The following is a 24,686-nucleotide window of genomic DNA, read 5'->3' as shown; positions in this document are numbered from 1 at the left end:
ATTTTGTGCAACATAATTCAACACATCTGCCTTGTTTTAATGAGACTGAAAAATATTGAGTATATATTAATTCTAAAGCCAAAGATTGTAACGTACATACAAACGTGCACATTTGTTATAAATAGTTTATGATGAACATTTATTACAGTAATAAATATATTTTATTGCAGACAATCAAGAGTAATATTATTTTTATTTATGATAATAATCTATCTTAATCATTACTATCCTCATTATCATACTATAATAATTTATTAATCATCAAAATACCGATTAAAATAGTTATAAAAGTAAATCTTAAATAAATATAATATTTGAGATGACTACAGCTTCTCCAGCTGATTTGAGAAACATGTTTACGACTACTTGTTTTTAAAATTACTTAAAAATAAATACACAAACTGAATTATTTTTGCCATATATCTGTCCCAATCAGAATAATTATTTAAAACTATAAACTTTGAAACGACAAATTAATCCAAATAAAATGTGTTTATCAGGAGTTATTAGGAGTAATATTGTATTTAATTGAAATGTATGTTTTGTTCCTTTCTATGGCTTCACAGATCCAACCACCTACAACCAACTTTGGGTAGAAACAGGTCTTCGGTCTGAAAGTAGCATAGGCTATCTAAAATTGTCCTATCTAGAAGCGAGGTGCAGCTACACTAAAACAAAATTTATAAATTATACCCTATTAAAATTTCAATGATAGTATTCGATAAAATGATAAAAAGAAACACTTTTTGAGTCTTGTGATTTTTTCGAAATTCACCGTAAATAAACGAAAACTGATAAATGAAGCAGGAATACATCGCGGCTAGCACATAACATGCGTTACACACATGCAAATATCATTCAAATTTATATTTAAATAGCACAGCACAATGTTTCTAAAAAACTTATACCGCTTTTGTGTCTAGTTGACTAATAGAGTGGTAAAGTTTTAAATTTGTGGAAACAACAAAAAAGCGCTAAGTAAAAATAAGCATTCAAAAAACTCTACTATTAATTGTACATATCTTCCTAGAATAATTATGAAAAACAAATAAAAAATAGAAGTTTTTCTTACTTTTCTTACAGGCATTTTTTCAGAATACATTAAGTTAGAGTCAGCGATGTAAAATTTAATATTTCTTTATAATTTATTATTTTACTTTCCACATTTGTGTAGTCTGGTGCCTGTGTAGGCAATATGAGATTGTTACTTTAATGGTCTCCACTTTGTTAAGACGAAAAGGCACCCGAAATGTATATTATTTCATTGAAGAATACAACAATGCAAAAATATTACCAAAGCTTACAACAGAATCACAAGAATCAAATATCCATACATCACCTTCAGTGATTCAATCAAAAGCAATGAAATCTGTAAACACATTCCTTCAATTACAAAGTTATAATCTTATTATCAACTTAAAATTAAGTTGATACCATGCAATGCTTCAGAGTTTATGTGAGGCTTTATTTAAGTAAGAGTCAATTCCATGGAGGTAAACTTGTATATTTTGTAAAAATAAGGCATTCTGAGTAAAAAAATTCAAGTTCTAAAAAGACCAAAAAAACTGTATAAAACATTGCAATGTTTTATACCTCTGTAGCATAATGGTAAGGTCTTCAGCCTTTCATCTGAAAGGTCTTAGAATTAAATGCTTCAATGAAGAATGATTTATTCATTATTCATATGCTTCAAAATTTCCACCCTACCCCTTTCCCAGGCTCTGAGCTTGTTGTGAATTAATCATCGACTAAAATAAAATAATAAAATGTAATTAGAACTTTATTATTTTTCTTTGTAAAATAAATTATGAGAATAATAAACAAATAAAAGGTACTAAATTTTAAGAGCTTTTTAAATTCTCATTGAATATTGTTGGATTTGTAAAAACACAGTACCTGTTTCTTATTTAAATTGTAGATGGAATATGATATGAAATAATTGTAGAATACGGAAAATGTCAATCCTGGTCAGGATTCAAACTCGGAACATTTCTGATGAAAAACAAAGATAGATTGTGGCTGCTCCCCTTAAAATACAGTGGTGGTCAGTAAACATTTATTCTTTTCATAGTCTATGAATGAATAACTGGTGTCATTTATTAAAACCAACTGTAGACTAACTACCCAATTAACATTTTTTTAAGCATGCGAAAAATGTAAGCCTGATTGGGATTTGATAAAAGATAAAACTTTATCGGATAAAATATATAAACTAGCTGATTAAAATTTAATATTTTTGCCTGTGATAGTTAACACAAAAAAGGTGATAATGCAAACACAAAAAAGTGATAGTAAGCGCTTGTTTTAAATATTTAAAACTATATTTTTTGAAATGACAAGCTGAACCAATTTTAATGAATCTCATATCACAATGTTATATCACAATGTTTTCAGTTAAAATCTTATATCACAATGTTTTCAGTTGCTTTTACAGCCTGTTTCAGTAATTAGTTCTGTTATTCTGATCCTGGAATCAGCTGATATTTGTGATTGTATACATTTTTTTTGAGGGGATTAGGCAGATATATAAATTAAAAATCTGGAAAACCAAAATCTGGGATGAGGACTGCAGTCGCACATTAAGGGATCAGGACTTTATATAATTTTAATCGAAGACCGACGACTGAATTTCTGTGTTTACCGTCGAGTGTTTAGGTGTGCTAAACTGATTTCTTGTATGAATTACGTCGAATCAATTTCACGTACAAGACAGTCATCTATTATATGGAGAAAGGTTGGAACCATGTATGGATCGGTAGAAACACCACAGCCGATTGGACTGCAAAGTGGTGAAAACTCTGGCCGCGCCCGTTGATGAAGGTCATTTTTAGGGCAGTTTCACATACATCATCGTACTGCTCCAAGTTCGTGAGATATAAGTTGAAAGTAGAAAATTTCCCGTGGTTATTGGAGACTCGCAAAATGAGTTAAACATGCCCATTTGTTATAATGAAATTAGGTATGCCCTGAATAATTCTTGAGACACTTCCCCCGGAAATGATAATTAAGGCTCAGTATGTTATCACATCTTCCAGATAGTGCACCACATCATTTGTGTATCTATAAGAAAAATTTCTCTGATCAAATTTTTTCAGATTCTTGGTCAGAGGCATTATTAATCCCTCTACTGAAACCTGGTAAGGATAAATCATGCCCGACAAGTTATCATCCTATATCCTTGACTAGTACCCTGTGTAAGGTAATGGAACGAATGGTGAACGGTCGTCTAGTATGGTACCTTGAGAGAAACTCCCTGATTGCCCCAGAACAATGTGGTTTCCGCCAGGGCAGATCGCCTGTTGATCGCTATTCAAAACGCCTTTTTACTTCGCCAACGCCTGGTTGCTGTATTTCTTTAATTTGCAAATGGCGTACGACACGGCATGGAGGAGAGGAATCCAAAATACACTTCACGAATGGGGGTGCACAAGGTAATCTCCTCGCATGTCAGGAATTTCCTCAGTAGTCGGTCCTTCCGTGTTATTGGAACGACAGTATATGAAAGTTTCACGCTGGAAAACAAACTACCTCAGGGAAGTGTTCTTAATGTTACATTTTTTTCCGCAGTCATAAATAATATAACAAACTGCGTGCAAATTCCGTTATGTGTTGTTTGTTTGTAGATTATTTTTCAATTTATGTAGCATGTAGAACGTTAGCTACAGGTGAGAGACTGCTTCAAAACACGATAAATCTCTTAGAATCGTGGTGTAAATCTACTGGGTTCACGTTTTCCCCTTAAAAAATCATGTGCATTTGCTTTTCCCGGTTGAGGGAGCATGTTGACCCTCAACTGTATTTACATGGTGAACTAGCTGAAGCATGACCACGGGTTAGATTTCTAGGTATGTCATTTGAGTATTTGAAGGACTATTTGAAGAAATTACATGTCTATTTGAAGGAGCTGAAGGTGAAATGCCTAAAAGTGTTAGACATGCTGAGAGTTCTAATACCTGTTGGGGGGAGCCGATCGCGTATGCATGTTGCGCTTTTATCAAGCCCTGTCCGTTCCCGCTTGGACTACGGCTGCGTAGCTCATTCATCGGCGGAGGCCAACGCACCAAAGATGCTCGATGCAGTCCATCATTCATCCATTCATTCATTCATCTGTCTTTCCAGTGGTGCTTTTTGCTCAAACTTCGTGGTCAGTCAGCTGGTGGACAGTGGTGAGCCAACTCTCTGTAACAGACGGAAGCAAATTACATGCTCCTATCTGGCTCACATTAGGGTGCAACCAACTCATCCAACCTTTGGTATGGTATTTGCAAACCAGCATGTTAATTGATACCAGGAACAGTAAAGATCTACTGCTCCGCTAGACATCAGAGCTCAACACTTTCTCGTAGCTCTAAACATACAACAGTAAGAAACAACAAACACAGTGGGGACCTTCAGTCTTTATTGTTGATCCATGTTATTACCCCTCTTGGTATTTGTATGAGGTTGGATAGTTTTTTGAATGAGAGTATCTGTCATCGGTGGTTTTGTAAAATTAATTGAAAAATGGTTTAATTTGTTAAAAATCTCTTTATTTCAATTTTATTTTACAGATTTATTTATTTCTAATTCAGACCTGGAATAATCTTAGTTTCTTTGCACTAATTATTCTTTAACATAATTACTTATTACTATTACTTAAATACAATTTTATCTTAGTCTCATAAGTTTTTTCATTTCTTAATAAATTTTTTTAAATAATGGTACTTTTTAAAACCATTCTGGTTCAGGAGTTTACATAATTTTTATTTACATATGATTCTTTGAAAAACATTTTTGCAGAATTATGTTTTCTTGTTTTGCAATTATATATATTCTTTAATTTTGTAATAAATAAGTATGTTTGTGATTGTTGTTCACGATCTTAAATAGTTTTTTTGTCAGAGAAGGAGGAACCTTTTACCGGCACCATGTAGTCTCATACCCCATAGAGTGTGGGAGTCTTGCAGGCCTATGGCCTACCTACTAAAATCTCTTCCCCTCTACAACATGGAATGCCGGGTTAACCTTATGGTATTTTCACAGCACCCCATGTGTCTTGTTACAATCCACACCTGTACTCCAGGCCCCATGCCTCATACTTATTGGAATCCTGAGTTTTTTTTAACTTCATCCTCTTTTGGAATCTGGGACCTGCCCCAAGGGAGACTCAGAGGTAGTTATTCACCTCTGGACATTTTCCATCAGCTTGGTTCAAATGATCTCAACCAACATCATGGACACCGGGTGCTATGATTTTTCGTTCTGTAGTATAGTCCCTATGATGTACTCTAGGGTAATCATGCTGAATTTTCTCCTGCATATTTCCCTATGATGCAGGAATCAATTACACACAAACACCATGTGTTGTGAAGTGTCCTCCTCTCCACAGTAATACGGAAGGTCTCAATCTTGGCGTGCACAAGTATGCCTTGAAACATCCATGACCAGTAAGAAACTGGTTTAACTTGCACCCTAGTTCCCTGTGTTTTTGGCTCAGTCATCTCTGGAGGTCTGGGATAAGTCAATAGATCCAAATGTCTTTCTTCGACTGAAACCATCTCTCCTGCCACAAGTGGAAAAGTACCTTTGCATATGCCTTACCCCACTCTGCTGTCACATCTACTCCCTCTTCCAAATGAGGAGATCCAGGGGTGTTATAATGAATAGTTTGATACCATGTAATTAGCAGTTAGCAGTTTACATGAAGATTTTCAGTAGTTTACCAATTTTTCTTCTTCCATTCCTATTATGATTTACAGGTTCTAAATCAATGCTCCTACTTTTAAATCATAGTTCATGATAGACCTATGATCTCATTCTGTTTGGGGCCAAAAACAAAAACAAAAATTAATGCTTACATGTATAAACATTCTTTGATAAATCATGGGTTTGTACATATACGCAAACAAAGACCAGACCAATCTATATCATGGATGTTTCATTTTTTATCTATAAAGAAGAATGTTTGAATGATCATTTGTCTTTTAAATAGATTTAAAATTTTATTCCGCTTGTGATAGAATTTTGCATGCTAATAGTTGTAAACAACAGGAAAATAATTTTATTTACATTTCATTCTGAAAAAAAAATATTCCTCACTACTTTTCCACCACTAAGCAACATTTTAACTCACAGATTTGCGGTTTTTTATAAATATCACGAAAATGGTGAAGAAACCAACCAAAATGGAGATGAGATTCTGAAAGTTCATAAAATTTGTTACAAAATGCAATTTTCTCTGCCTCTGATAGCTTTCTTAGTTCCAAAGTTATTAATAATCAAATTGAAAATTGGTGTACAACTGTTTTGTTCTTTACCCCATTGTTAGTGTGTTACCATTTTATCTGCTATCTCCATCTTACCCATTTTCCACCTCATTATTGGTCTCACTTGCGTAGTGTTAGGCTATAAAAAATTCAACAAACTGAACTTCAAAACATTTAGACTTGCTGAAACTGAAGATCAAAAGAGCGTCAAAGAGCTCAAGCTAATGTCAAGTACTCGTGCAAAGCCGCAGATAGCCACTATATTTCTTTGATTATTTCTTTAAAATTTAGTATTTCTTTAACATTTCTTTGATTCTTTTTTTCTCATTAGATGCTTAGGTGAAATGACTGGAATAAGTGATCATGAAACAAATTTCATATCTTTTTGGACTCTTGATACCCTAGCTGGATGTTTACGAAAAGTTCAAAGTAAAAATATGGAATTATGCAACCAGAAAGTCCTAATTGCTTGGTTTGGTTTCTTCCTGAAAACTCTTTCAGGTAAATGAATTAATTATACGTTTACTATACACATAATAATAATATATTGAATAACAATGTAATTATATTTATTTAATGCTGTTAAATTTTTAATAATTATATATTATTAAAAAGTTATTTTTAAACTACTCATATTGGTGATGATCTCTCTAAAAGTTCTAGATAATTGGTTAGATAAATGCCAATTAGGTTTAGGTTTCATGAAGGGAAAATCCTGAAATTCACTTCCCCATGGTAGAGAGGGTCAACGATTGTATATGTTAAATTAATACATAATAGCAGCTAATGAATGAAGGGATCGAGCAGCTCCTGGTATAAGAAGCTCTGGTGCCAACGGACATTTCAGAGGATGGCTGAGTGGTAGGTTTTGGGGCACTCTATTACCCTGGGGGTGAAAAATTGCCCCTAAAGGCAGAAGAAATTTCTATATGAAATCAGTGGCAATATATTATACAAGGCAATGGAATACCACTGTATTAATTTTTCCTATTCAGGCATCATGGTGATGTCTTCTTTTGTTAAATATATTCTGAAGGTAAAATGACTTCCCATTCGGATCTCCTGGGGATGCAGCAGAAGGATTGTCATAAAAAAGACAAAGCAGTGAGAATAGGTACATGAAATCTGAGAACATTATTGTCGTCAGGTAAGTTTGAAAACTTGGAAAGATAAAAATAAATAAAACGGATATAGCAGGGATAAGTGAGCTTAGATGGGAAGAAGGAGGAGAGTTGAGAAGCCTTATACTACTAGTATAAGGTACTAAAGTTACCTTAAGGTTAAGTTACCTTTTACTACTCAGGAATTGAAAGAGGAAAAAACAGAGTAGGAATAGCTGTAAAAAAATAGTATAGCATGAAGAGTACAAAAAGTAATTTATCTGGATGATAGAGTAATGGCTTTAAGGATTGCAATGCTGCCAAAAGATCTAATTATAGTTCAGGTGTAAATCTTCAACCTCATCATAGTATGAGAATGAGGATATTGAAAAGATGTACAATAACATTGAGGACTTAGAAAATGATAGGATTTCTGTAAAATAATTATGGGGAACTGGAACACAGTGAGGGAGAAGGTGAATATGGAAAGACAGTGGGCAAGTTCAGGTTGGGGTCATGAAATGAAAGAGGAGACAGGCTGATTGAATTTTGCCAAGCAAAGGATTTTTTCATTACAAATACATTTTTTAAAAATGATAAAGAAAGAAGATATACTTGTGCAAGACAAACAGGTGGATTTCACTTTCATATGGATCATTCTTTAGTTGAAAATAGACATAGGAATGCTGTTAACAAGGAAAATGGGGTTCCAGGAGCTGACATAGGAAGTGGTTATATTCTGTTAATGATTGGAAATGAAAATAGGATTAAAAAGAATTCAAACTGCATTGAAGGTGAAAAAATGGAATATAGAGGGCATAGGAAGAGAAAAAGTGGATGAAATGATGACAAAGGCAATTTCACAAGATAAAAGGGAAAATGAACCAGCAGAGGAAATGTGGTGAAGGATAAGATATCTATGAGGGAAGCTGCAGAATAAGGAATCTGTTTCTATGAAGGCACCTGAGCAACACTCCTTGGGTAAGACAAATTGAAGAAAGAAGAAAATAAAAAATAAAAAATACAACAGTAGTCATATCGAAAATTGAATAACAAGTTAGAGAGAAACAATAAAGCTAGGAAAAGGTGACTAAAAGAAGAATGTAAACATAGAGGATTTAGAAAAGAAAAAGAAGTATGACATGTTGTATAAGAAGATAAAAAATGCCACATGGGATAGATAGAAGAAATCCTACTTATAAAATGAGAGAAACTAAGAAGTAAGATAGTAAAATCATTTATAATGAAGATGTGATGAAGAAAAGGTGGAAAGAGTATATAGAGGATTTGTATGTAGGAAGAAAACGTGAACATGGGAAGCTGAGATGGAAGAGGAGAAAGGCCACCAATTTTGAAATCTGAAATTATACAAGCTATTAAAGATATGAAGAACAGGAGAGCAATAAGAGTAGGTGAACTTCCAATAGAGGTCTTTAAATGTTTAGAAGATGGTGTAGTTGAAATACTCTCACTGTGTAATACAATTTATGATACTGGAGTATGGCCAGAAGATTTCGTTAAAATAATAATGATACTGATATCTAAAAAGGTTGGAACCAAAAAAACATGAAGAAGATAGAATAAGCTTAATACAACATGCTGCAAAAAATGTTTCCAGATTCTGAAAGAAATGAGAGTTGATTGGAAGGTTAGGAGACTGATCAGAAAATTGTGTTTGAAGCAAAAATATCTGTGAAAATAAATGAAAATCTCATAAATTGGTTAGAATTAGGCAGAGAAGTGATGCAAGGGTGCTGTTTATCACTGAAACTGTTCACGTTTATGTCGAGGAACTGTTGAAAGAAATATTGGGTGGTCAAAAAGTAGTAAAGTAAGCATAAGTGGTAGAAATATAAGTTTTCAGATTTTCTGACAATCTGCTGATTGTAACTAAAGACACTTGGACATTACAAGGAATCATAAAAGCACTGGAAGTAGAGGGAAGTAGAAGGAATATGGGATGAAAATGAATGTGAGGAAATCAAAAGTTTAGAAGGTGAATGAGAGGGAAGATGTGGTTGTTGTGACAGCAGAAGGAAAAATTAAACAGATTGAGGAAGAAGAGTTGAGGAATAAAAAAGAATTTAAGATGAGAATTGCAGTGACAAAGGAATCTTTTTTTAGAAAGAAAAATCTACTTTGTAGCAACATGGAGCTGAATCTGAGAAAGAAATTTGTAAAATGTTTGGAGTATCCATTTATGTGGTAGAGAAACATAGACACTGGGTAAGAAGATAAGACTGAGGCTTTTAAAATGTGGGTCTGCAGGAGAATGGAGAAAATAAAATGCACAGACAGATTAACGTAGAAGTATTAAGAATAAATGAAGATAGAACAATATTGGTGACTATCAGAAGGAGGAAAGGAAACTGGATCAGGCACATAATTAGGGGGAAAGAAATAATAAATACAGTTCTTGAAGACTCTGTTGAGGGTGAAAAAAGAAGAGGAGGGAAGAGGCTGAAGTTAATAAATGACATAGGGGTAGTGAAGGTTTTGATGAGATGAAAAGAAAAGCATGGAACAGAAACAGATGGAGACGACAGTGGTGCCAGGGATCTGCCAACAGTCAGAACACTATAAGATAATTGGTGATGACACTCCACTGAAGAAGAAACTCAATAATAAATTCTGGAAAGTCTGCTAGAAGAAAAATTTCAATGAAATTGAAGGCGAATCTTCATAATTTATAATAAATAGATTTATTTATACATAAGTATCATTTACAGTGACATCAGATACAGTGACCAAAAACATGTCTCTTTGTGGGTTTGGTATGCTGTTAATACTAAATACAGTATACATATTGTTTATAATTACATCGGTTGTAGTGACTTATCGGTTATTATGACATTTTTTCCACTGCAATGCAACATTTTATCGCTTATAATGACGGAAGGAAATGACTCGTCAATAACGTAGTACATCTACGTTGTAGCTGCAGAAATATTTTGATGGTTAAAATGGGTCACCTGTTCCATTTTACCTGCATACTATAGTTCTTGTTTTTCTTATCTTCTTCCTGCACCAGATTCTTGTAAACTGAAGCAGCCAGATTCAATTGATATTGCTGGCTCTTTTGATCTTTTGAGATCTTTTGCTGTGAGCGTATCATATCATGAGAGTATAGTATTTTATTTTATGTATCCTATGTAATTCATTTAAGTGTTTTAATTATGACTTGGCGAAAAACATTCACGATAGAGGAAAAGGGGAGCACATTATCTAGCGGTCCGAGAAGGGTGAAACTAATAAGGACATTGCCCAAGAATTAGGCAATGGTCATCCGACAATATCGGTGAAATGGAAGAACCATGAAAAAATTAAGAAAAATTTTGAAACAAATTCTGTATCAAGAACATTACGGTCTAGTCAACATGGTCTACAATAAGGGAAATAATGAGAAAGTATACTCTTATTCTACTCATTCCAGGGTAGTTTACTGTTTTGTCAAGGACCTCCTACAGATTAAAGTTATATAAAAATAATAACATATAATGGACATTGCTTTGTACTACAGTTAAAGATCCATATAAATTAAGAATCCATATAAAGTAAGGATTAGTAGATTCTACTTAGATCAGAATTTTTAGAATCTTAAGTTAAAACTTAAAGAAGAATTTAAAAAGTATTATTTTTTTTATTTTTTAGAGTACCATTATTTGAAACTAGCTTTTCTTTTTTAAGTTTATCTGTTATTTATTTTCTGTTTACTGAAAATAGTTTTTACTGTTTTTTTTTTGTTTTTTTAATATTGATTTCATTGATGTCCAATGATCAGAATATTGTTAAAATTTCCATCTGCCTTTCTAAGTTTTAATTTTCAATGGAAAGTTTTCCATAAGAAAATTATTTTTCAATTTACTGAGTAAAAATAATTAATTAACAAAGGTACAACTTTGATTTGTTGAAATTGCATAGGAACAATTTGGTGTGTCCACTACATTTAACCTTCCGTTGTATCTTAATTTTTAATGTGCTGCAAAAAAAATTGTCATTTTGCTACTGGTTACGGTACAAGCCTAAGACTTTATGCTTTTAAACATAAAATATCTGAAACATTTTTTTTAATTCCTATTTTTTAGCCACACCACTGTTCATCCCTTTGGAAATATCTGGAGCCAAGGAACAAAAAAATAAAGATCTTCATCTCAATAATTGATTTTTCATTGTTTTAATTATATATTAATAATGAAAAACGATTCAATTTAAACTGAATAAAAAACAAATGACTATAGAAATTGCAAATTTATAGGGAATAACCTATCAGAACTGGATTTTTATGTTATAATTGAAAGAGATAAAATATGGAAAGAATTAAATATGTAATAAAACATATAATTACTTCAACTGAACAAGATTAAAACTTCATTAATTTACTGGAAGGTATTTTTATAATTATTTAGGCAGCATAATGATTAAAAGGGATCATACTAAGTAAAAAAAAAATTAGTTGAGAGACTTTAACAAAGATGTTTATTGCAATTATTTTGCATTGATATACCTTATCTATCGGTAATGATCTGGGAACCATTAATGTTTACTAACAAGCAATAAACTTATTCCTTAAAATTTTAATTCTGTTATAAAATTATATCATAGCATAAAAATATTTCATAATTTATTTTTATGAGAAAATAACTAATCATAATATTTTCCTACCCTATAAAGATTAGTGTCAACATATAGTAACATGTTTATATGTTTATGACAATAATTATGATTTATTTTTATTTCAGTACCCAATTACTGAACTCTGAACCTCATGACTAATGATTTTATACTAGTATAGTTAAGATGTAAATGATCATTTTTTGTTTATATACATACTTATACATTTATGATCTACTGTGTAAACTCTCATGCACACTATTTTATATCTAAAGCAGCTACCTTATATATTGTATGCCATAGTACTGCACACATTCATCTCCACCATGATACTGTTTTATATTTTAGCTGCACTATTTATTGTTTCTTCAGTGAATTCTGTTCAAAATATAAGGTATAGTAAATAAATTTCTATTTTAGATAAACACAAAATAATAAATAAATGATTATGCACTAAATAACTTCTTTAATATAAGAAAATATACTAATAACCAACCAACATTAACAGAAGTTTCATGTTTGGATATTTAATTGTTTAACATTATAAAACAATATTCTTTAAAATAATTGCAGAAACAGAGTTCTTAAACTTCTTATGAGAAAGAATGTTTACTGAGGCAGACAGTCTGTTTGTATAATTTTATTCTAATGTGGAAAAAAATTAAAACTAAATTAATAAAAAAAAATTTATTTTAAAATTTTGAGTAAAACGATTCAAGAATACATTTCTTGAATCAAAGTAGGGAGAAAATATTTTAGTTTTAAAAATATGATTTGTTGGAAGTTTTCTTATATTCAAAATTATTTTTTATTATCTGTTTCTGAAAAAGAAATATTTTTTTATGAATTTGAAAAGACATTGATCCTAATTCATGTAAAATTTTTAAATAACTTTTTCTTTTTTTTTTAAACAAAGCACAATTTTGATGAATTTTTTTACAAAATAAGATATTCCAAGACAGTTGAGAATTAACAAAAATCCCTAGAAACTCTGACGATGTTTCAAAAATAAAATCATTTCTAAGATAATTCGAAATAGCTCCATAAGTTTTGATAGACTAAAATTTGCTGCAAAACTAATTTTATACTCATATTTAGGAGTAATGAGTTCAGGTTATACCTACTCCACTTCAGATAATAAGCCCAGTTTGACTATTAAGAGAAATAGTTGGCTGGTTTTTTGAGAAAAAGATATTTATGTGATTGGCAAATAGTATTGCTTTTACACAACTGCCCAAAAAATAAATTTTTTTGTAATAAATTAAAAAAAATTCTGTTTAAGACTAGACTAATCCTTACCATCAACTTCTGAAAAACAGGGTGCCCCTGGGGCACTGATTTGAGTTTTATAACAAAGTTTTCTTATTGATATAAGATGTGTTGAGAACTTAATCATTTAGACAACCTTAAATACTGCTATTTCTAAAACATGAAAAATATATTTAAACATATTAAAACTGTCTGAAAGTTAATTGGTCACCCATTATTCTATTTAATTAAATACTGCATAACAATGTTTAGTTCTTTATTTCATACCTTGTTTTCTTTTTTTAGTCTGTTTTTTTTTTTTTTTTTAATTCTTTAAGAGTATTTATACTTAAGAAGTTAGAAAAAGGAAGGGTTTCAGGACAAAACTCCAGGATACTGCATTTAACCTCTCTAGCTTGTTGGAATGTGCATTGTGTATAACAGCATGTACATATACATGTTGTTATGCCCAATGTTTATGTATTATGTATACATGCAGTTGATGCCCAATAATCAAAATGGATCCTGTGATTACATCTGTCTGTTTGTAATCACAGTTGTTTGTAATCTGGATTTGAAGGGAATGCTCTGGTCCAGATCACTTCCAGTTTTAATTGCTTTTACAACATCAAAATGTTTAACCTTGTGCTAGTTATTATTGTTACAGTATTCAAATAAAGTTTGAAGTAAAACTTACGATTTCTTGTTCTTACTAGATTAATCTTGTGTCCACTTCAACAATGAAGTACCTGTTAAGTAATTGAGTAATTTTCAAAAAAATGCAGTCAACTCTTTTATAAGTTCTGATTTTGGAAAATAAAGGAGCTGAGTAAAAAAACTAATGAGTTGCTTGTGTTTGCAACAGGTTTGACTTTATGTCTTTGAAATTTATTTATGATTGAGTGTGAATTGTTTGTTGATAATGATGTTGCATTTTTGTGAGAATAGAGGTTTATCCTAAAATACACATGACAATTACTGAACAAGAAAAGAGTGATGGAAGGGTTTAAAAAAACAACATGCAACTACAACTTAATGTCTGTAGCAGAAGTGCTAGTAGTAGACCAGCTGAAAATTACCTATTTTCAGCTTGAAAAAATTAATATATAAATTAAAATAATTTAAAATAAAAATAAATACAAATTTTAAAAATAAATATAAAAATTTATATAAATATAAATTTTAATAAATGTTGAAATAAATAAATAAATTAGTTGGGCAGAAAATTTTGCCAACATGCTCCCAACAGATATTTATTAATTTAATCTCTATTTAGGAACTTTCATTAGAATGTTTTAACTGGGTTAAGATTTCCTAATTTCTATTTGGTATTGAAATAACTAAAAAGTATTACAAATTATAATTAATTGGATTTAATAAGCTATATGACTACATGTTAAAAATTTAGTACATGTCTACATGTAGATGTTAAAGGAGGTAGTTGTTAATATAATAATAAATTTTAATAAGTCATCTAGAATGAAAAACAACTGTATTGTTTACTTATTTTATTTGATTCATTCATTTATTTGATATTTTTATTGATTTGCTGCAGAATAGTAGTTAAAACAGGTTAATAGGTACTCATTGCATGACTATATGTTTTAGGTTATTTTTTGTTTTTCCGTGCCTCTTTAAAATTTATATGATTGCTTTGTAAAATAATGAAATTTAAATTCTATTTATTGAGATTTAAATTTGTTTATCTATAATTCCATAAGTTGTAATTGTTTTTAATATAACTTCTGTATCACTTCTCGGCCTCTGGCCCAGTGCTGTAAAACTTGTTTTTACTGTTACTGGTAATGATAATTTGCATCCTACAAGTATAGTGTGCCTACTTTCATGTCATCGAGGCTGACAATGATCAGTGGATGTCAGTCAACCTGAGCTGCATGGAGTTTGGGCTACGCAGCCGCATAGTGTGTTGCAGTAGTGCCACTGTCGGCTAAGTAAGGACGTTTCCTTTGTTATATTGTCCCCATTTCATAGGTTCGTGAGGCCAAAAATTTTTCTAGATCCTCTGGCAGGTTCGAGAAGAGATTTGCTCCGACCTCACCAGTGGTCTGACTTAAGATTTTTTAGCTTTTGACTTCTTGAGTCAAAAGCCTTGCTCGGGAAAGAGATTATGAATGTTCACAATCTGGTCTTGAGATAGGTGATAGTTTCATTCAATCTGAAAACGTAGTCTCTGGCGTTTCAGTTGGTGCTATTTCATTTAAAACTGCTATGAAGCAATTTGGAGGAGGTTGCTTGGACAACTTGGTCAGTTTGAAGGTTATATAAAATGGAAAGAGAAATTATCATTGGTAAAATAGGAGCATGCAGGAAAGTTAAGGAGAATTTTGAAATACATAAGTTAAAATCTAATAATGTGTTAAATAAAGATGGTATACTGATTTATAATGTGAAAGAAAAGTCGATAGGTGGATGGAATACATTGAAGAGTTATATGGAGGAAATTAATCAGAAACTGGTGTTACAGAGGAAGAAGAGGAAGAGGATGAAAAGGGAGATAAAATACTGAGATCTGAATTTAATAGAGCATTAAAGGATTTGAATGGGAAAAAGGCTCCTGGAATAGATGGAATATGTGCAGAATTACTGCACAGTGCTGGTGAGGAAGCGATAGATAAGGGAAATTAAACGATAGAAAAAGGGGAAATTCTGTCAACTTCAAAAAGAGTGTTATTGTCATGATACCAAAGAAAGCAGGAGCAGATAAATGTAGAATACAGTACAATTAGCCTAAGTACTCACACATAAATAATTTTAACTAAAATTCTGTACAGAAGAATTGAGTGGAGAATGGTAGAAGTGTAAGGAGAAGAACTGTTTGGTTTCAGGAAAAGTATAGGAACAAGGGAAATAATTTTAGTGCTTAGGTTAATATTAGAAGGAAGATTAAAGAAAAACAAACCAACATACATAGCACTTATAGACTAAGAAAAGGCATCTGATAATGTAGACGAATAAAATATTAACATTTAAAAATATGATGGTTTCAAGTATAGAGATAGAACAAATGCCAACATTTACAGGAACCAAACTACAACAGTAATAATTGAAGAGCATAAGAAAGAAGCAGTAATAAAAAAGGGAGTCAGACTAGGATGTTCCCCTTTATGTTTTATTCTTTTCATATAACTAGCAGTTAATGATGTTTTAAAGAACAGTTTAGATCTGGAAACAGTGCAAGATGAAAAGATGAAGATGCTACGATTTTCTGATGATATAGTAATTCTAACTGAAAGTAAAACAGATTTAGAAGAAACAATGAATAGCATGAATGAAGTCTTATGGAAGAACTACCATATGAAAATAAACAAGAACAAAACGAAAGTAATGAAATGTAGTAGAAATAAAGTAGATGGACCACTGAATATAAAAATAGGATGAGAAAAGCCTATTGAGGTAGAAGAATTTTGTTATTTGAGAAGTAGAATTGCTATAGATGGACAAACCAGGAGCAATTAAAAATGCCTAATAGCACAGGTGAAATGAGCTTTCAGTCAGAAATATAATTTGCTTACATCAAAAATTAATTTAAACATCAAGAAAGCATTTTTGGAAGTATATGTTTGCAGCATAGCTTTATATGGAAGTGAAATTTGGATGATCAGAGTACCAGAGAAGAAAAAAATTACTAGCTTTTGAAATGTGGTTATATAGGAGAATGTTAAAAATCAAGGTGGGTGGATAAAGCGGCAAATGAAGAGGTGTGGTGGCAAATTGAAGAAAGATTTGAAAAATATAGCTAAAAGAAGAGACAGACTTTATTTCAGAAGGCATCCTGAAATATTCACTTTGATATTGGAGGGACCTAGATGGAAAAAGTTATGCAGGCAAGTAGGATTTGGAATATGTAAAACAAGTTGTTAGGAATGTAGGAGGTATACTGATATGAAAAAACTGGCACTAGATAGGGAATCTGAAGAGCTGCATCAAACCAGCCAAATGACTGAAGACAAAAAAAATTATTACTTTTATTATCTGTTATATTTGTTTTTATTAACTAATTGCTTTGTTTGTATCATGAGAGGTGATGCATATTATTAATAGTGTATTTGAGGTCGGCCATTTCTGGATGGTCTCCTGAGATGTAACTCTTAGCGAAATTAAGATCTAAGATGGAAGAACCTCCAAAAGGTAAATGGAATTTATACTGATCTAAGTTAAGGTCATCCATAAAGTTAAGTAATTTATCACCTTCTTCTTAGCGTAAAAGTGGACCCAATACTTTTACTATCCGATTTATATTTGGGACATTAAAATCACCAATGACAACAACGTTATAAGAACTAATGTCGATCTTATCAACAATGAATGCTCTGACATGATTTCAGGCTTATTATCAGGATTGAGGTAACAGTTCCCAAGAAGAAGAATATCCCCTCCACATAAATATACTTCCACCCAGATGGCTTCAAGTCAGGGCGCCTAAAGGAAGTTACATTGGAGTGCACTGCAAGTACCACTCCATCGCTATACTTCTTGGCTGATCTAAAGAAGTTATGACCAGCCCTATAAACATTGAAGTGGTCCACTAAATAATAATAGAATTCAAAGGAGAATTATTAAAAATTTATACTATGACATCAATTACATTATATGAATTTGAAGACTCCTAACATTTTGATATAATACCCTCAAATTATTTATCTTCACTATCAGTTAGAAAAATATTGCTCTCCTCCTTGGACTTTCCAAGGTACAAATTTCTGCTCATATCTTAATGAGCCATAGGATGGCAAAATTAAAGTACCAGAAGGTCATATATCAGAAGACATGTCTTTCTCAAAGTACTTATCTGTAACAACAAGATGAAAAAAATATATACCCTTCTTTCTTGGTTTTCAGCTTAGTACAAGCAACATCGACATATACTGATTCTCTCACCAGATTTCTAACGACTTTAAATGAAGTAGAGGGATCAAATCTAGTAACAAAAACTCTTCTGTATTTGGGTCTTGCTAGTTTGGTGTAGTCACTAGCAGTTCCAGAAACAGTGTTTTTATTATTCACCTTAGCCGTTCTACCTTAGACAACTTTCCTCCTTGATTTTCTACTTCCCTTAACCACAAACCAGTTACTCTCAATAGAAATAGATGGAACAGGATTACTATTAACTGGGTGATTCAATATCAACAGAAGGAAACTTAACTTCAGAGCAATGGTAAGAAGGCTGCTTGAAATTAGGAGATATTACCCTAATTTTGAAAAAGGACTATTATTCTTCTGTACTCAAGTACTTGGGGTACTCAGCAACATAGGAGAAATATGATTTCCACTAATCAGAGCAACATTCAATCTATGACCCAATACTTACATTTACCTTTTGCAACTCAACAATCTCTGAATTCATATTAGTATGAATTCTCTAGTGCATTAATTTTGAAATTCAATTTCAATTGTATCAAGCAATTTATCAAGAAGGGATCCACAATGACAATCGCCAACACATGGAATACTGTCCTATCTTTTGCAGTCTCATCCATATCTGTCTGAATCGCAAAGATAGATGGGGCAAGAGAAGAATAAGAAACAGAAGAGACAGAATCTGAAGGCAATAAAACTCCATGAATACTAGATGTTTCATCGCAGGTCAACCACCCACCAACAGGTGTGTTGTCATTTCTAGGGATTTTACCACATTCATTAGAAAGAATACTTACTAAGCCCATTTAGCATATATTTATCAGATTCATCATCCTGACCCCCATAGGAGAACATACCACCTTGTAACGATCTCAGTCGCTACACCACCCCTCCATTCCTAGCCTTAATGGGCTTTACCAGAGGTCATCTAGACCTCAATACCTGATTACATATTTCAGTCATCACTACATCCTCTGTCAGGATGGCACCGATGCAAATATCTCGAAAGACATTTCCATCGGTTGAAACCCATCAACAAACAAAAGATATTTTTCAAACTCACCTAAATTGAAACAAAAAATTGATACCAATAAAGATTTAGAAATATAACTATATAAAAATATTAACATCGTACTCTCAAAAATTGCGAACAATTTTTGATCGCGATTTTGATCTACTACACCAAAGCATTCAAAATTACCGATAAATCAATCCACAAACATAATAAACAACAACCGGGCACAAATGCCGAATACGCCTACTGTGGCGGTAAAGCATCCAAACGGGTCCCTAAACACCCAGGCTACTATTCTACACTAAACATCCTCTGCAGTCCTTTCGAAGGTTAAAAAACTTTTTAGCCCTTTCAGGGGCTTTCAACAATGCTCCACTCATCTCTAACTTTTCCGTTAGCCTGCAGATCCAGACTAAAACCCTCAAGTTCCCAGACCACCTGTCGATGCCTAATCATATTTTCAGCAGACATACAGCACATGATATGCATCATCTCAAGGACGTCAATTGGTTTAACACCCGCGATAACTAGAACTGCCGCACGTGAAATAGTCCTATCGTCTCCCCTCACAATAACAGGAGGTGCTGAGACCGCAACAGAGTATCGCGGTAGCTTTTATACCTAATTCTGTTTCACCCAAGCAGGTGCTGCGTAAAGCATAATTGCCTCGCATACACCTTTACATAAAATTTTCATTGTTTTAAAATTAGACTTCAATCAGGATGCCGAAGAGGGCGTCGCACGCCTTTTTAACGACACTCCCTGAATCGAAAGTGCTCCCTGAATCTGAAATTCTCATCAAGGAGTACATCCAAATACCGTTGCAACGAAACATAACCAATTGGATGGCCGGTTATCGATAAAAATTCATCATCCTGACCTTGAAGAGGAAGATCCCGCCATCTGACAATTCCGGTCGTCTGGTCATCCCTTCCGTAACCCACCGGGGTTGGTCTAGTCGTCATCGCAAATCAGCTGATTTCGAAGTCGAGAGTTCTAAAGTTCAAATCCTAGCAAAGGCAGTTACTTTTATACGGATTTGAATACTAGATCGTGGATGCTGGTTTTTTTGGTGGCTGGGTTTTTCAGTTAACCACACATCACAGGAACGGGTCGATCTGAGACCGTAAAAGACTTCATTTAAATCCATACACGTCATCCTCATTCATCCTCTGATGTAATAACTTACAGTGGTTCCAGAGGCTAAACAGAAAAAAGAGAGAGGCTACTCCTCCGTATCTAGCTCTGAGATGGGCTTTACTGGAGGTCATCTTCAGACCCTCAAACTAATTGACATTTCTCAGTCATTAGCGCGGGCTCTGTCAGGATGCCACCGATGCAAATGCCGCAATAACATTTTCATCGGTGTCTTAAACTGATAGCTTACCTTAGACACAAGACAAACGAACAAAACCCTAAAATCGAAGTTGACCGAGATAGAAATCATGAGCCCAAAAGCCCAAAATAATAAAAACGAAACAAAAACCCCACGCAACACCACACAAACCCCAAAAACGAAAACTAAACGTGCACGTGTCGCAACAACAATAAACAACTAAGGGAAAAATTACTAACAACGAAAACAAATCTAAAACGGTTAAACTAAAAAATCGTAAAAGGAGGAAAAGCTCAAACGGGACTCAGACGCCCTCAGCAATTTTCTCCAAAACAAAAAACTTTATAAACTCCTCTATTATACACCACTGGGCCTGTTTTTCTACTTTTCTCGTAAATCAAACGTCGACCCGATAACACCAAGCCTGAAAATAACCTCTGTACCTTTCAAATCATACTTGATACACTGACACAATACGTGAAAGACGTCATCCAACACCTGATACTGAGAACATAATCCCAAATCCACCAGACCGAACTGAGCCAGCCTACCCCTAAAAGCACCATGCCCAGACAGAAACTGCGTCACAAATTTATTCGGACATAAAGTGGCATCCCGTAAACTTCTAATATCGGGGAAGAGACCATGTGTATAACGCCTATTTACTGTCTCATTCCATTTGGCCTGCCCCAAATCAAAGCCATGTTGTTCGATCTCCCTCATTCTCTCCGAAGTCAACTCACCAGAGTTCTTAGCAACATAACGCTGCTTCCTCTCTGACGTAAGATAAGTCTACTGGTTTGGTTTTACATGGTTTTACACCTGCAATCACCAAGACTGCCTCTCGAGAGATCGTTCGATGACCCTAGTCACTTTCAATAGCAAAACGCGTTGAGTTTCAACAAAATATCCCGATAACTCTTAAATTTTCGCCTTCCCGCCCACACCGTTACAGCATGCAACATAATCGCCTCGCATACGCCCTTGTAAAGGATACTCATGGTTTTAAAATTAAGACCCCAAGCAGAATTGACACACGTCGAATACCAAAGAAGCCTTCCCTGCGATGTATTTCAAGTGCTCCTTAAATCGTAAATCCTCAACAAGGCACACCCCGGCGGCCACATATGAGAGAAAAAGCGATCGCTTCCTTGACCTGCATCAGATCTTATTAGCTTTGACCTCACAACCTACCTAAGTAAGAGGGCAGATAGTAATAGCTGGACCAACAAAGTATGGATGGAGATATTTATAAGAGATGGCTGATCCAGGTCAAACCATAAACAATTGCTCTTTTTAGCTATTCTGTGAAAAAAAATCCAGTTTGCCAGTTCCGCTGGCAAAACCACAGTCAGTTGCCTAGCCCCAGACCGGCTGAGCCAGCAGACAAGACCAAAGCTCGACTCAACGAAGAGGTAGGACATACTGACCTTGGGAAGTAAACGACCTATTGACCAGAATTGCCTAATACAGAGAAGAAGATAAGTATAGCAGAAAATTGTGGCGAATAACCTTGCTAAAGATTTATCTGGTCTAAAATGATAGTATTATTATCTCTAGCAACGCCTAACGAATCAGACAATTAGAAAAAAAAAAAGTTAAGTGTCTGGGGCTAGAGGCCGAGAAGCGACTCTGTTTATTATTATAGAGGATGAAAATATGATATTATGGAACATTTTTAATTATTTCTTTACCCATCTTAGGTACTCTGATAAGTTAGTCCAGGATATAACATTTTTTAAAATATTTTGTTATTCGTCTTCTTGTTTTCAACTAGGTCTTACCCGCTTTCCTGAATAGATTAGGTATCTTTATTGAGGTTTTGGAGGCTAGAAGGTTTTGAATGAGAAGAGCTCCACCCATTATATATTTTCCTTTTAGTGGGGAAGATGACGAGCATACACTGTTTTGATCATTTTGCCCCATGAGAATGGAAATTTTTAGCGCATGAAAAATGCATTATTTAATATAAATGATTGCACTGTAGTTATAACACTCACAATGTTCTCTTCAAAAACAGTTTAAATTACCATCTTTGAAATCAAGGACAGTATTCGAGTTGCATTATTTCTATCGTTTACTTCCTGGAAATGCTTCTATCTCTCTAAGAATAGCTAATAACTGTAGATCTCATCAAATCTTTTATCTATGTATTAACAACGAACTATATCCTAATGAACACACAACTAAGTCGCTAGCGGATTCATTTCAGACTTAGATTTCGGAATTAGATGTGAGGAAAAAGGGTTTATTAAGCTGCTGCATGGTATCGTTAACTAATGAATAATTAGAAAAAAACATCTACACAAGTGTTTTAAATACATTTTAAATACAAATATCTAGGAGTTAAAATAATAATTTTTATTGCAAACTATGGTGAATACATACGTGACATACAGGAGTTTTGCACACTTCATTAAATCACGTCCTTCAGGTGGCCTCCATTACTACGGGAACATTTTTGGGCTCTGTCTTTAAGCTGTAGAATGGTGCGGTGGAGTGTGTCAACTGGAATGGCTGCAATTTCCCTTCTGATTTCTTCCTTCAGTGCATCAATTGTTTCACGGTTTGTTGGTGTATTGTCTCTTCTTCAGGTAATCCCAAAGGAAGCAGTCTGCTGGTGATAGATCTGGTGATCTAGCTAGCCAATTGATGTCACCAAATCGTGAAATGAGGTGCCCAGGGAAGTGTTGGCATTCAGTTGCCGTAAGCTGTTGCGCTGTGTGACAGCTAGCGCCGTTCTTTTGCATCCACATTTCTGAAAGACCACGATATTCTGATTCAGGAATGAGAAACGGTATTGAGCATGTGTTTATAGCGCTTCTATTAACGGTAACGGTAGAACCATGTCTGACCTCGAAAAAGTACGGACCGATGACACATGCAAGAGTCACGGCACATCAAACGGTAACTTTGACACTAGCAAAGGTTTTTCGTGCACATTGCGAGGGTTTTCTTGACCCAAAAAACGTACAGTTTTTCTTAAAGTGGAGTCAAAACGTACAGTTTCTTAAAGATAATTGGAAATTGGCCTCATCTGACAAGATTAGGTTCTCTAGAAATGTTTCGTCCTCGTTGCACTTACAAGAGCGTATCGCAGAACTTTTTTCGACTAGCCTATCTGGCGAGAACAACTGCTGTGCTACCTGTATCTTATACGGATACAAGTGCAGGTCTTGTCTTATAATCCTATGGACGCTACTACGGGGAAAATTCACTTCCTGATACAATCGACGGGTAGACTTGTTTGGACTTTGTTGTATGGCGTTTGCAACACGTTGTTGTCTAAATTACCTTTGTGCTGCGAATATCGAGTCTTGAGAAACAAAGTACGGCTCTAAAACATACGCAATTTCCTTTGGAAATCATCATCATCATCAAGGACTAAACACTTTCAACAAATAATGATAAAAACCCACATGCATTGGCATTCAAGAAGATTAACATACATGATTACTCATGTCCCTCCAAATTACAAATAAATTGTGTCCCATCATTATGGGACACCTTTATATATGACTATTTCTATTTTCTCTTTTCTATTCTTAAGTATTACTTGCTTCAAACACAGCACACCACAGCTTTTAACTGTTATGTTGCATCATCTTTTCTTATATCCTATAGTGATTTTTCAAGCTGCCTGCCATTTTATTTCTGTCCGTCTACGGTGGTAAGGGATCTCAGAAGGGGTGGTGGAGGGAACCCAATTAAAAAAAAATTATTATTACCGTGGGCAAGAAGTTAACAATCTGGAAATTTCCAAAACTAATTTAGAAAATAACAAATACTGAAACGTTAAGTTACTGTTATGTTAGAACAAACAAAAAAAGCTGACGACACAGTTGTAGAACTTTTCCGACGCGGTTTAATCTGATGCGCAGCTTATACACACATACACTCACAACTTAATTTAAAATATTTATCATTTTATTTAAATATAATTTTTGTTTATTTAATTAAATGATTCTAACTAAAGCACGCCCGCATATCGTATTTCATTTGCGCGGGTGACAGCACTAGCTGTCACTTGAAATACTTTTTTACACATTAAATAAATAATTTAATTCTACCGTTCACCTGAGACGTTTCAACATAGCAAACCCACTGTATTGGTCCAGTGGTGAACTCATCGCAAATCGACCTGAGACTGTACAAGACTACACTTCATTTACATTGATATTTATCATCCTCTAAAGTAATATCTTAGGTGGTTTAGGAGGCTAAAACAGAAAAAAGACTACTACAGCAGCTGT

General features: G+C 33.7%; 1 protein-coding gene across 2 annotated transcripts in view; it reads left to right on the top strand.

Annotated features, from left to right (window-relative positions):
• The first annotated feature begins 12,210 nt into the window (after positions 1-12,210).
• Positions 12,211-24,686, top strand: part of LOC142324464 (uncharacterized) — a 54,190-nt gene continuing 41,714 nt past the window's right edge. The window contains exon 1 of one of the 2 annotated variants that reach the window (XM_075365293.1): positions 12,211-12,350. In XM_075365293.1, the coding sequence (XP_075221408.1) occupies positions 12,283-12,350 (68 nt within the window). In that variant the 5' untranslated portion in view covers positions 12,211-12,282. The remainder of the gene's footprint in view (positions 12,351-24,686) is intronic. The other variant, XR_012756302.1, reaches the window with a different exon arrangement.

The sequence above is a fragment of the Lycorma delicatula genome, chromosome 1 (assembly GCF_047948215.1).
Source record: "Lycorma delicatula isolate Av1 chromosome 1, ASM4794821v1, whole genome shotgun sequence".
NCBI classification, from domain to species: Eukaryota; Metazoa; Arthropoda; class Insecta; order Hemiptera; family Fulgoridae; genus Lycorma; species Lycorma delicatula.
The sequence above is the reverse complement of the archived record's forward strand: the minus strand, read 5'-3'. Positions and strand labels throughout refer to the sequence as shown.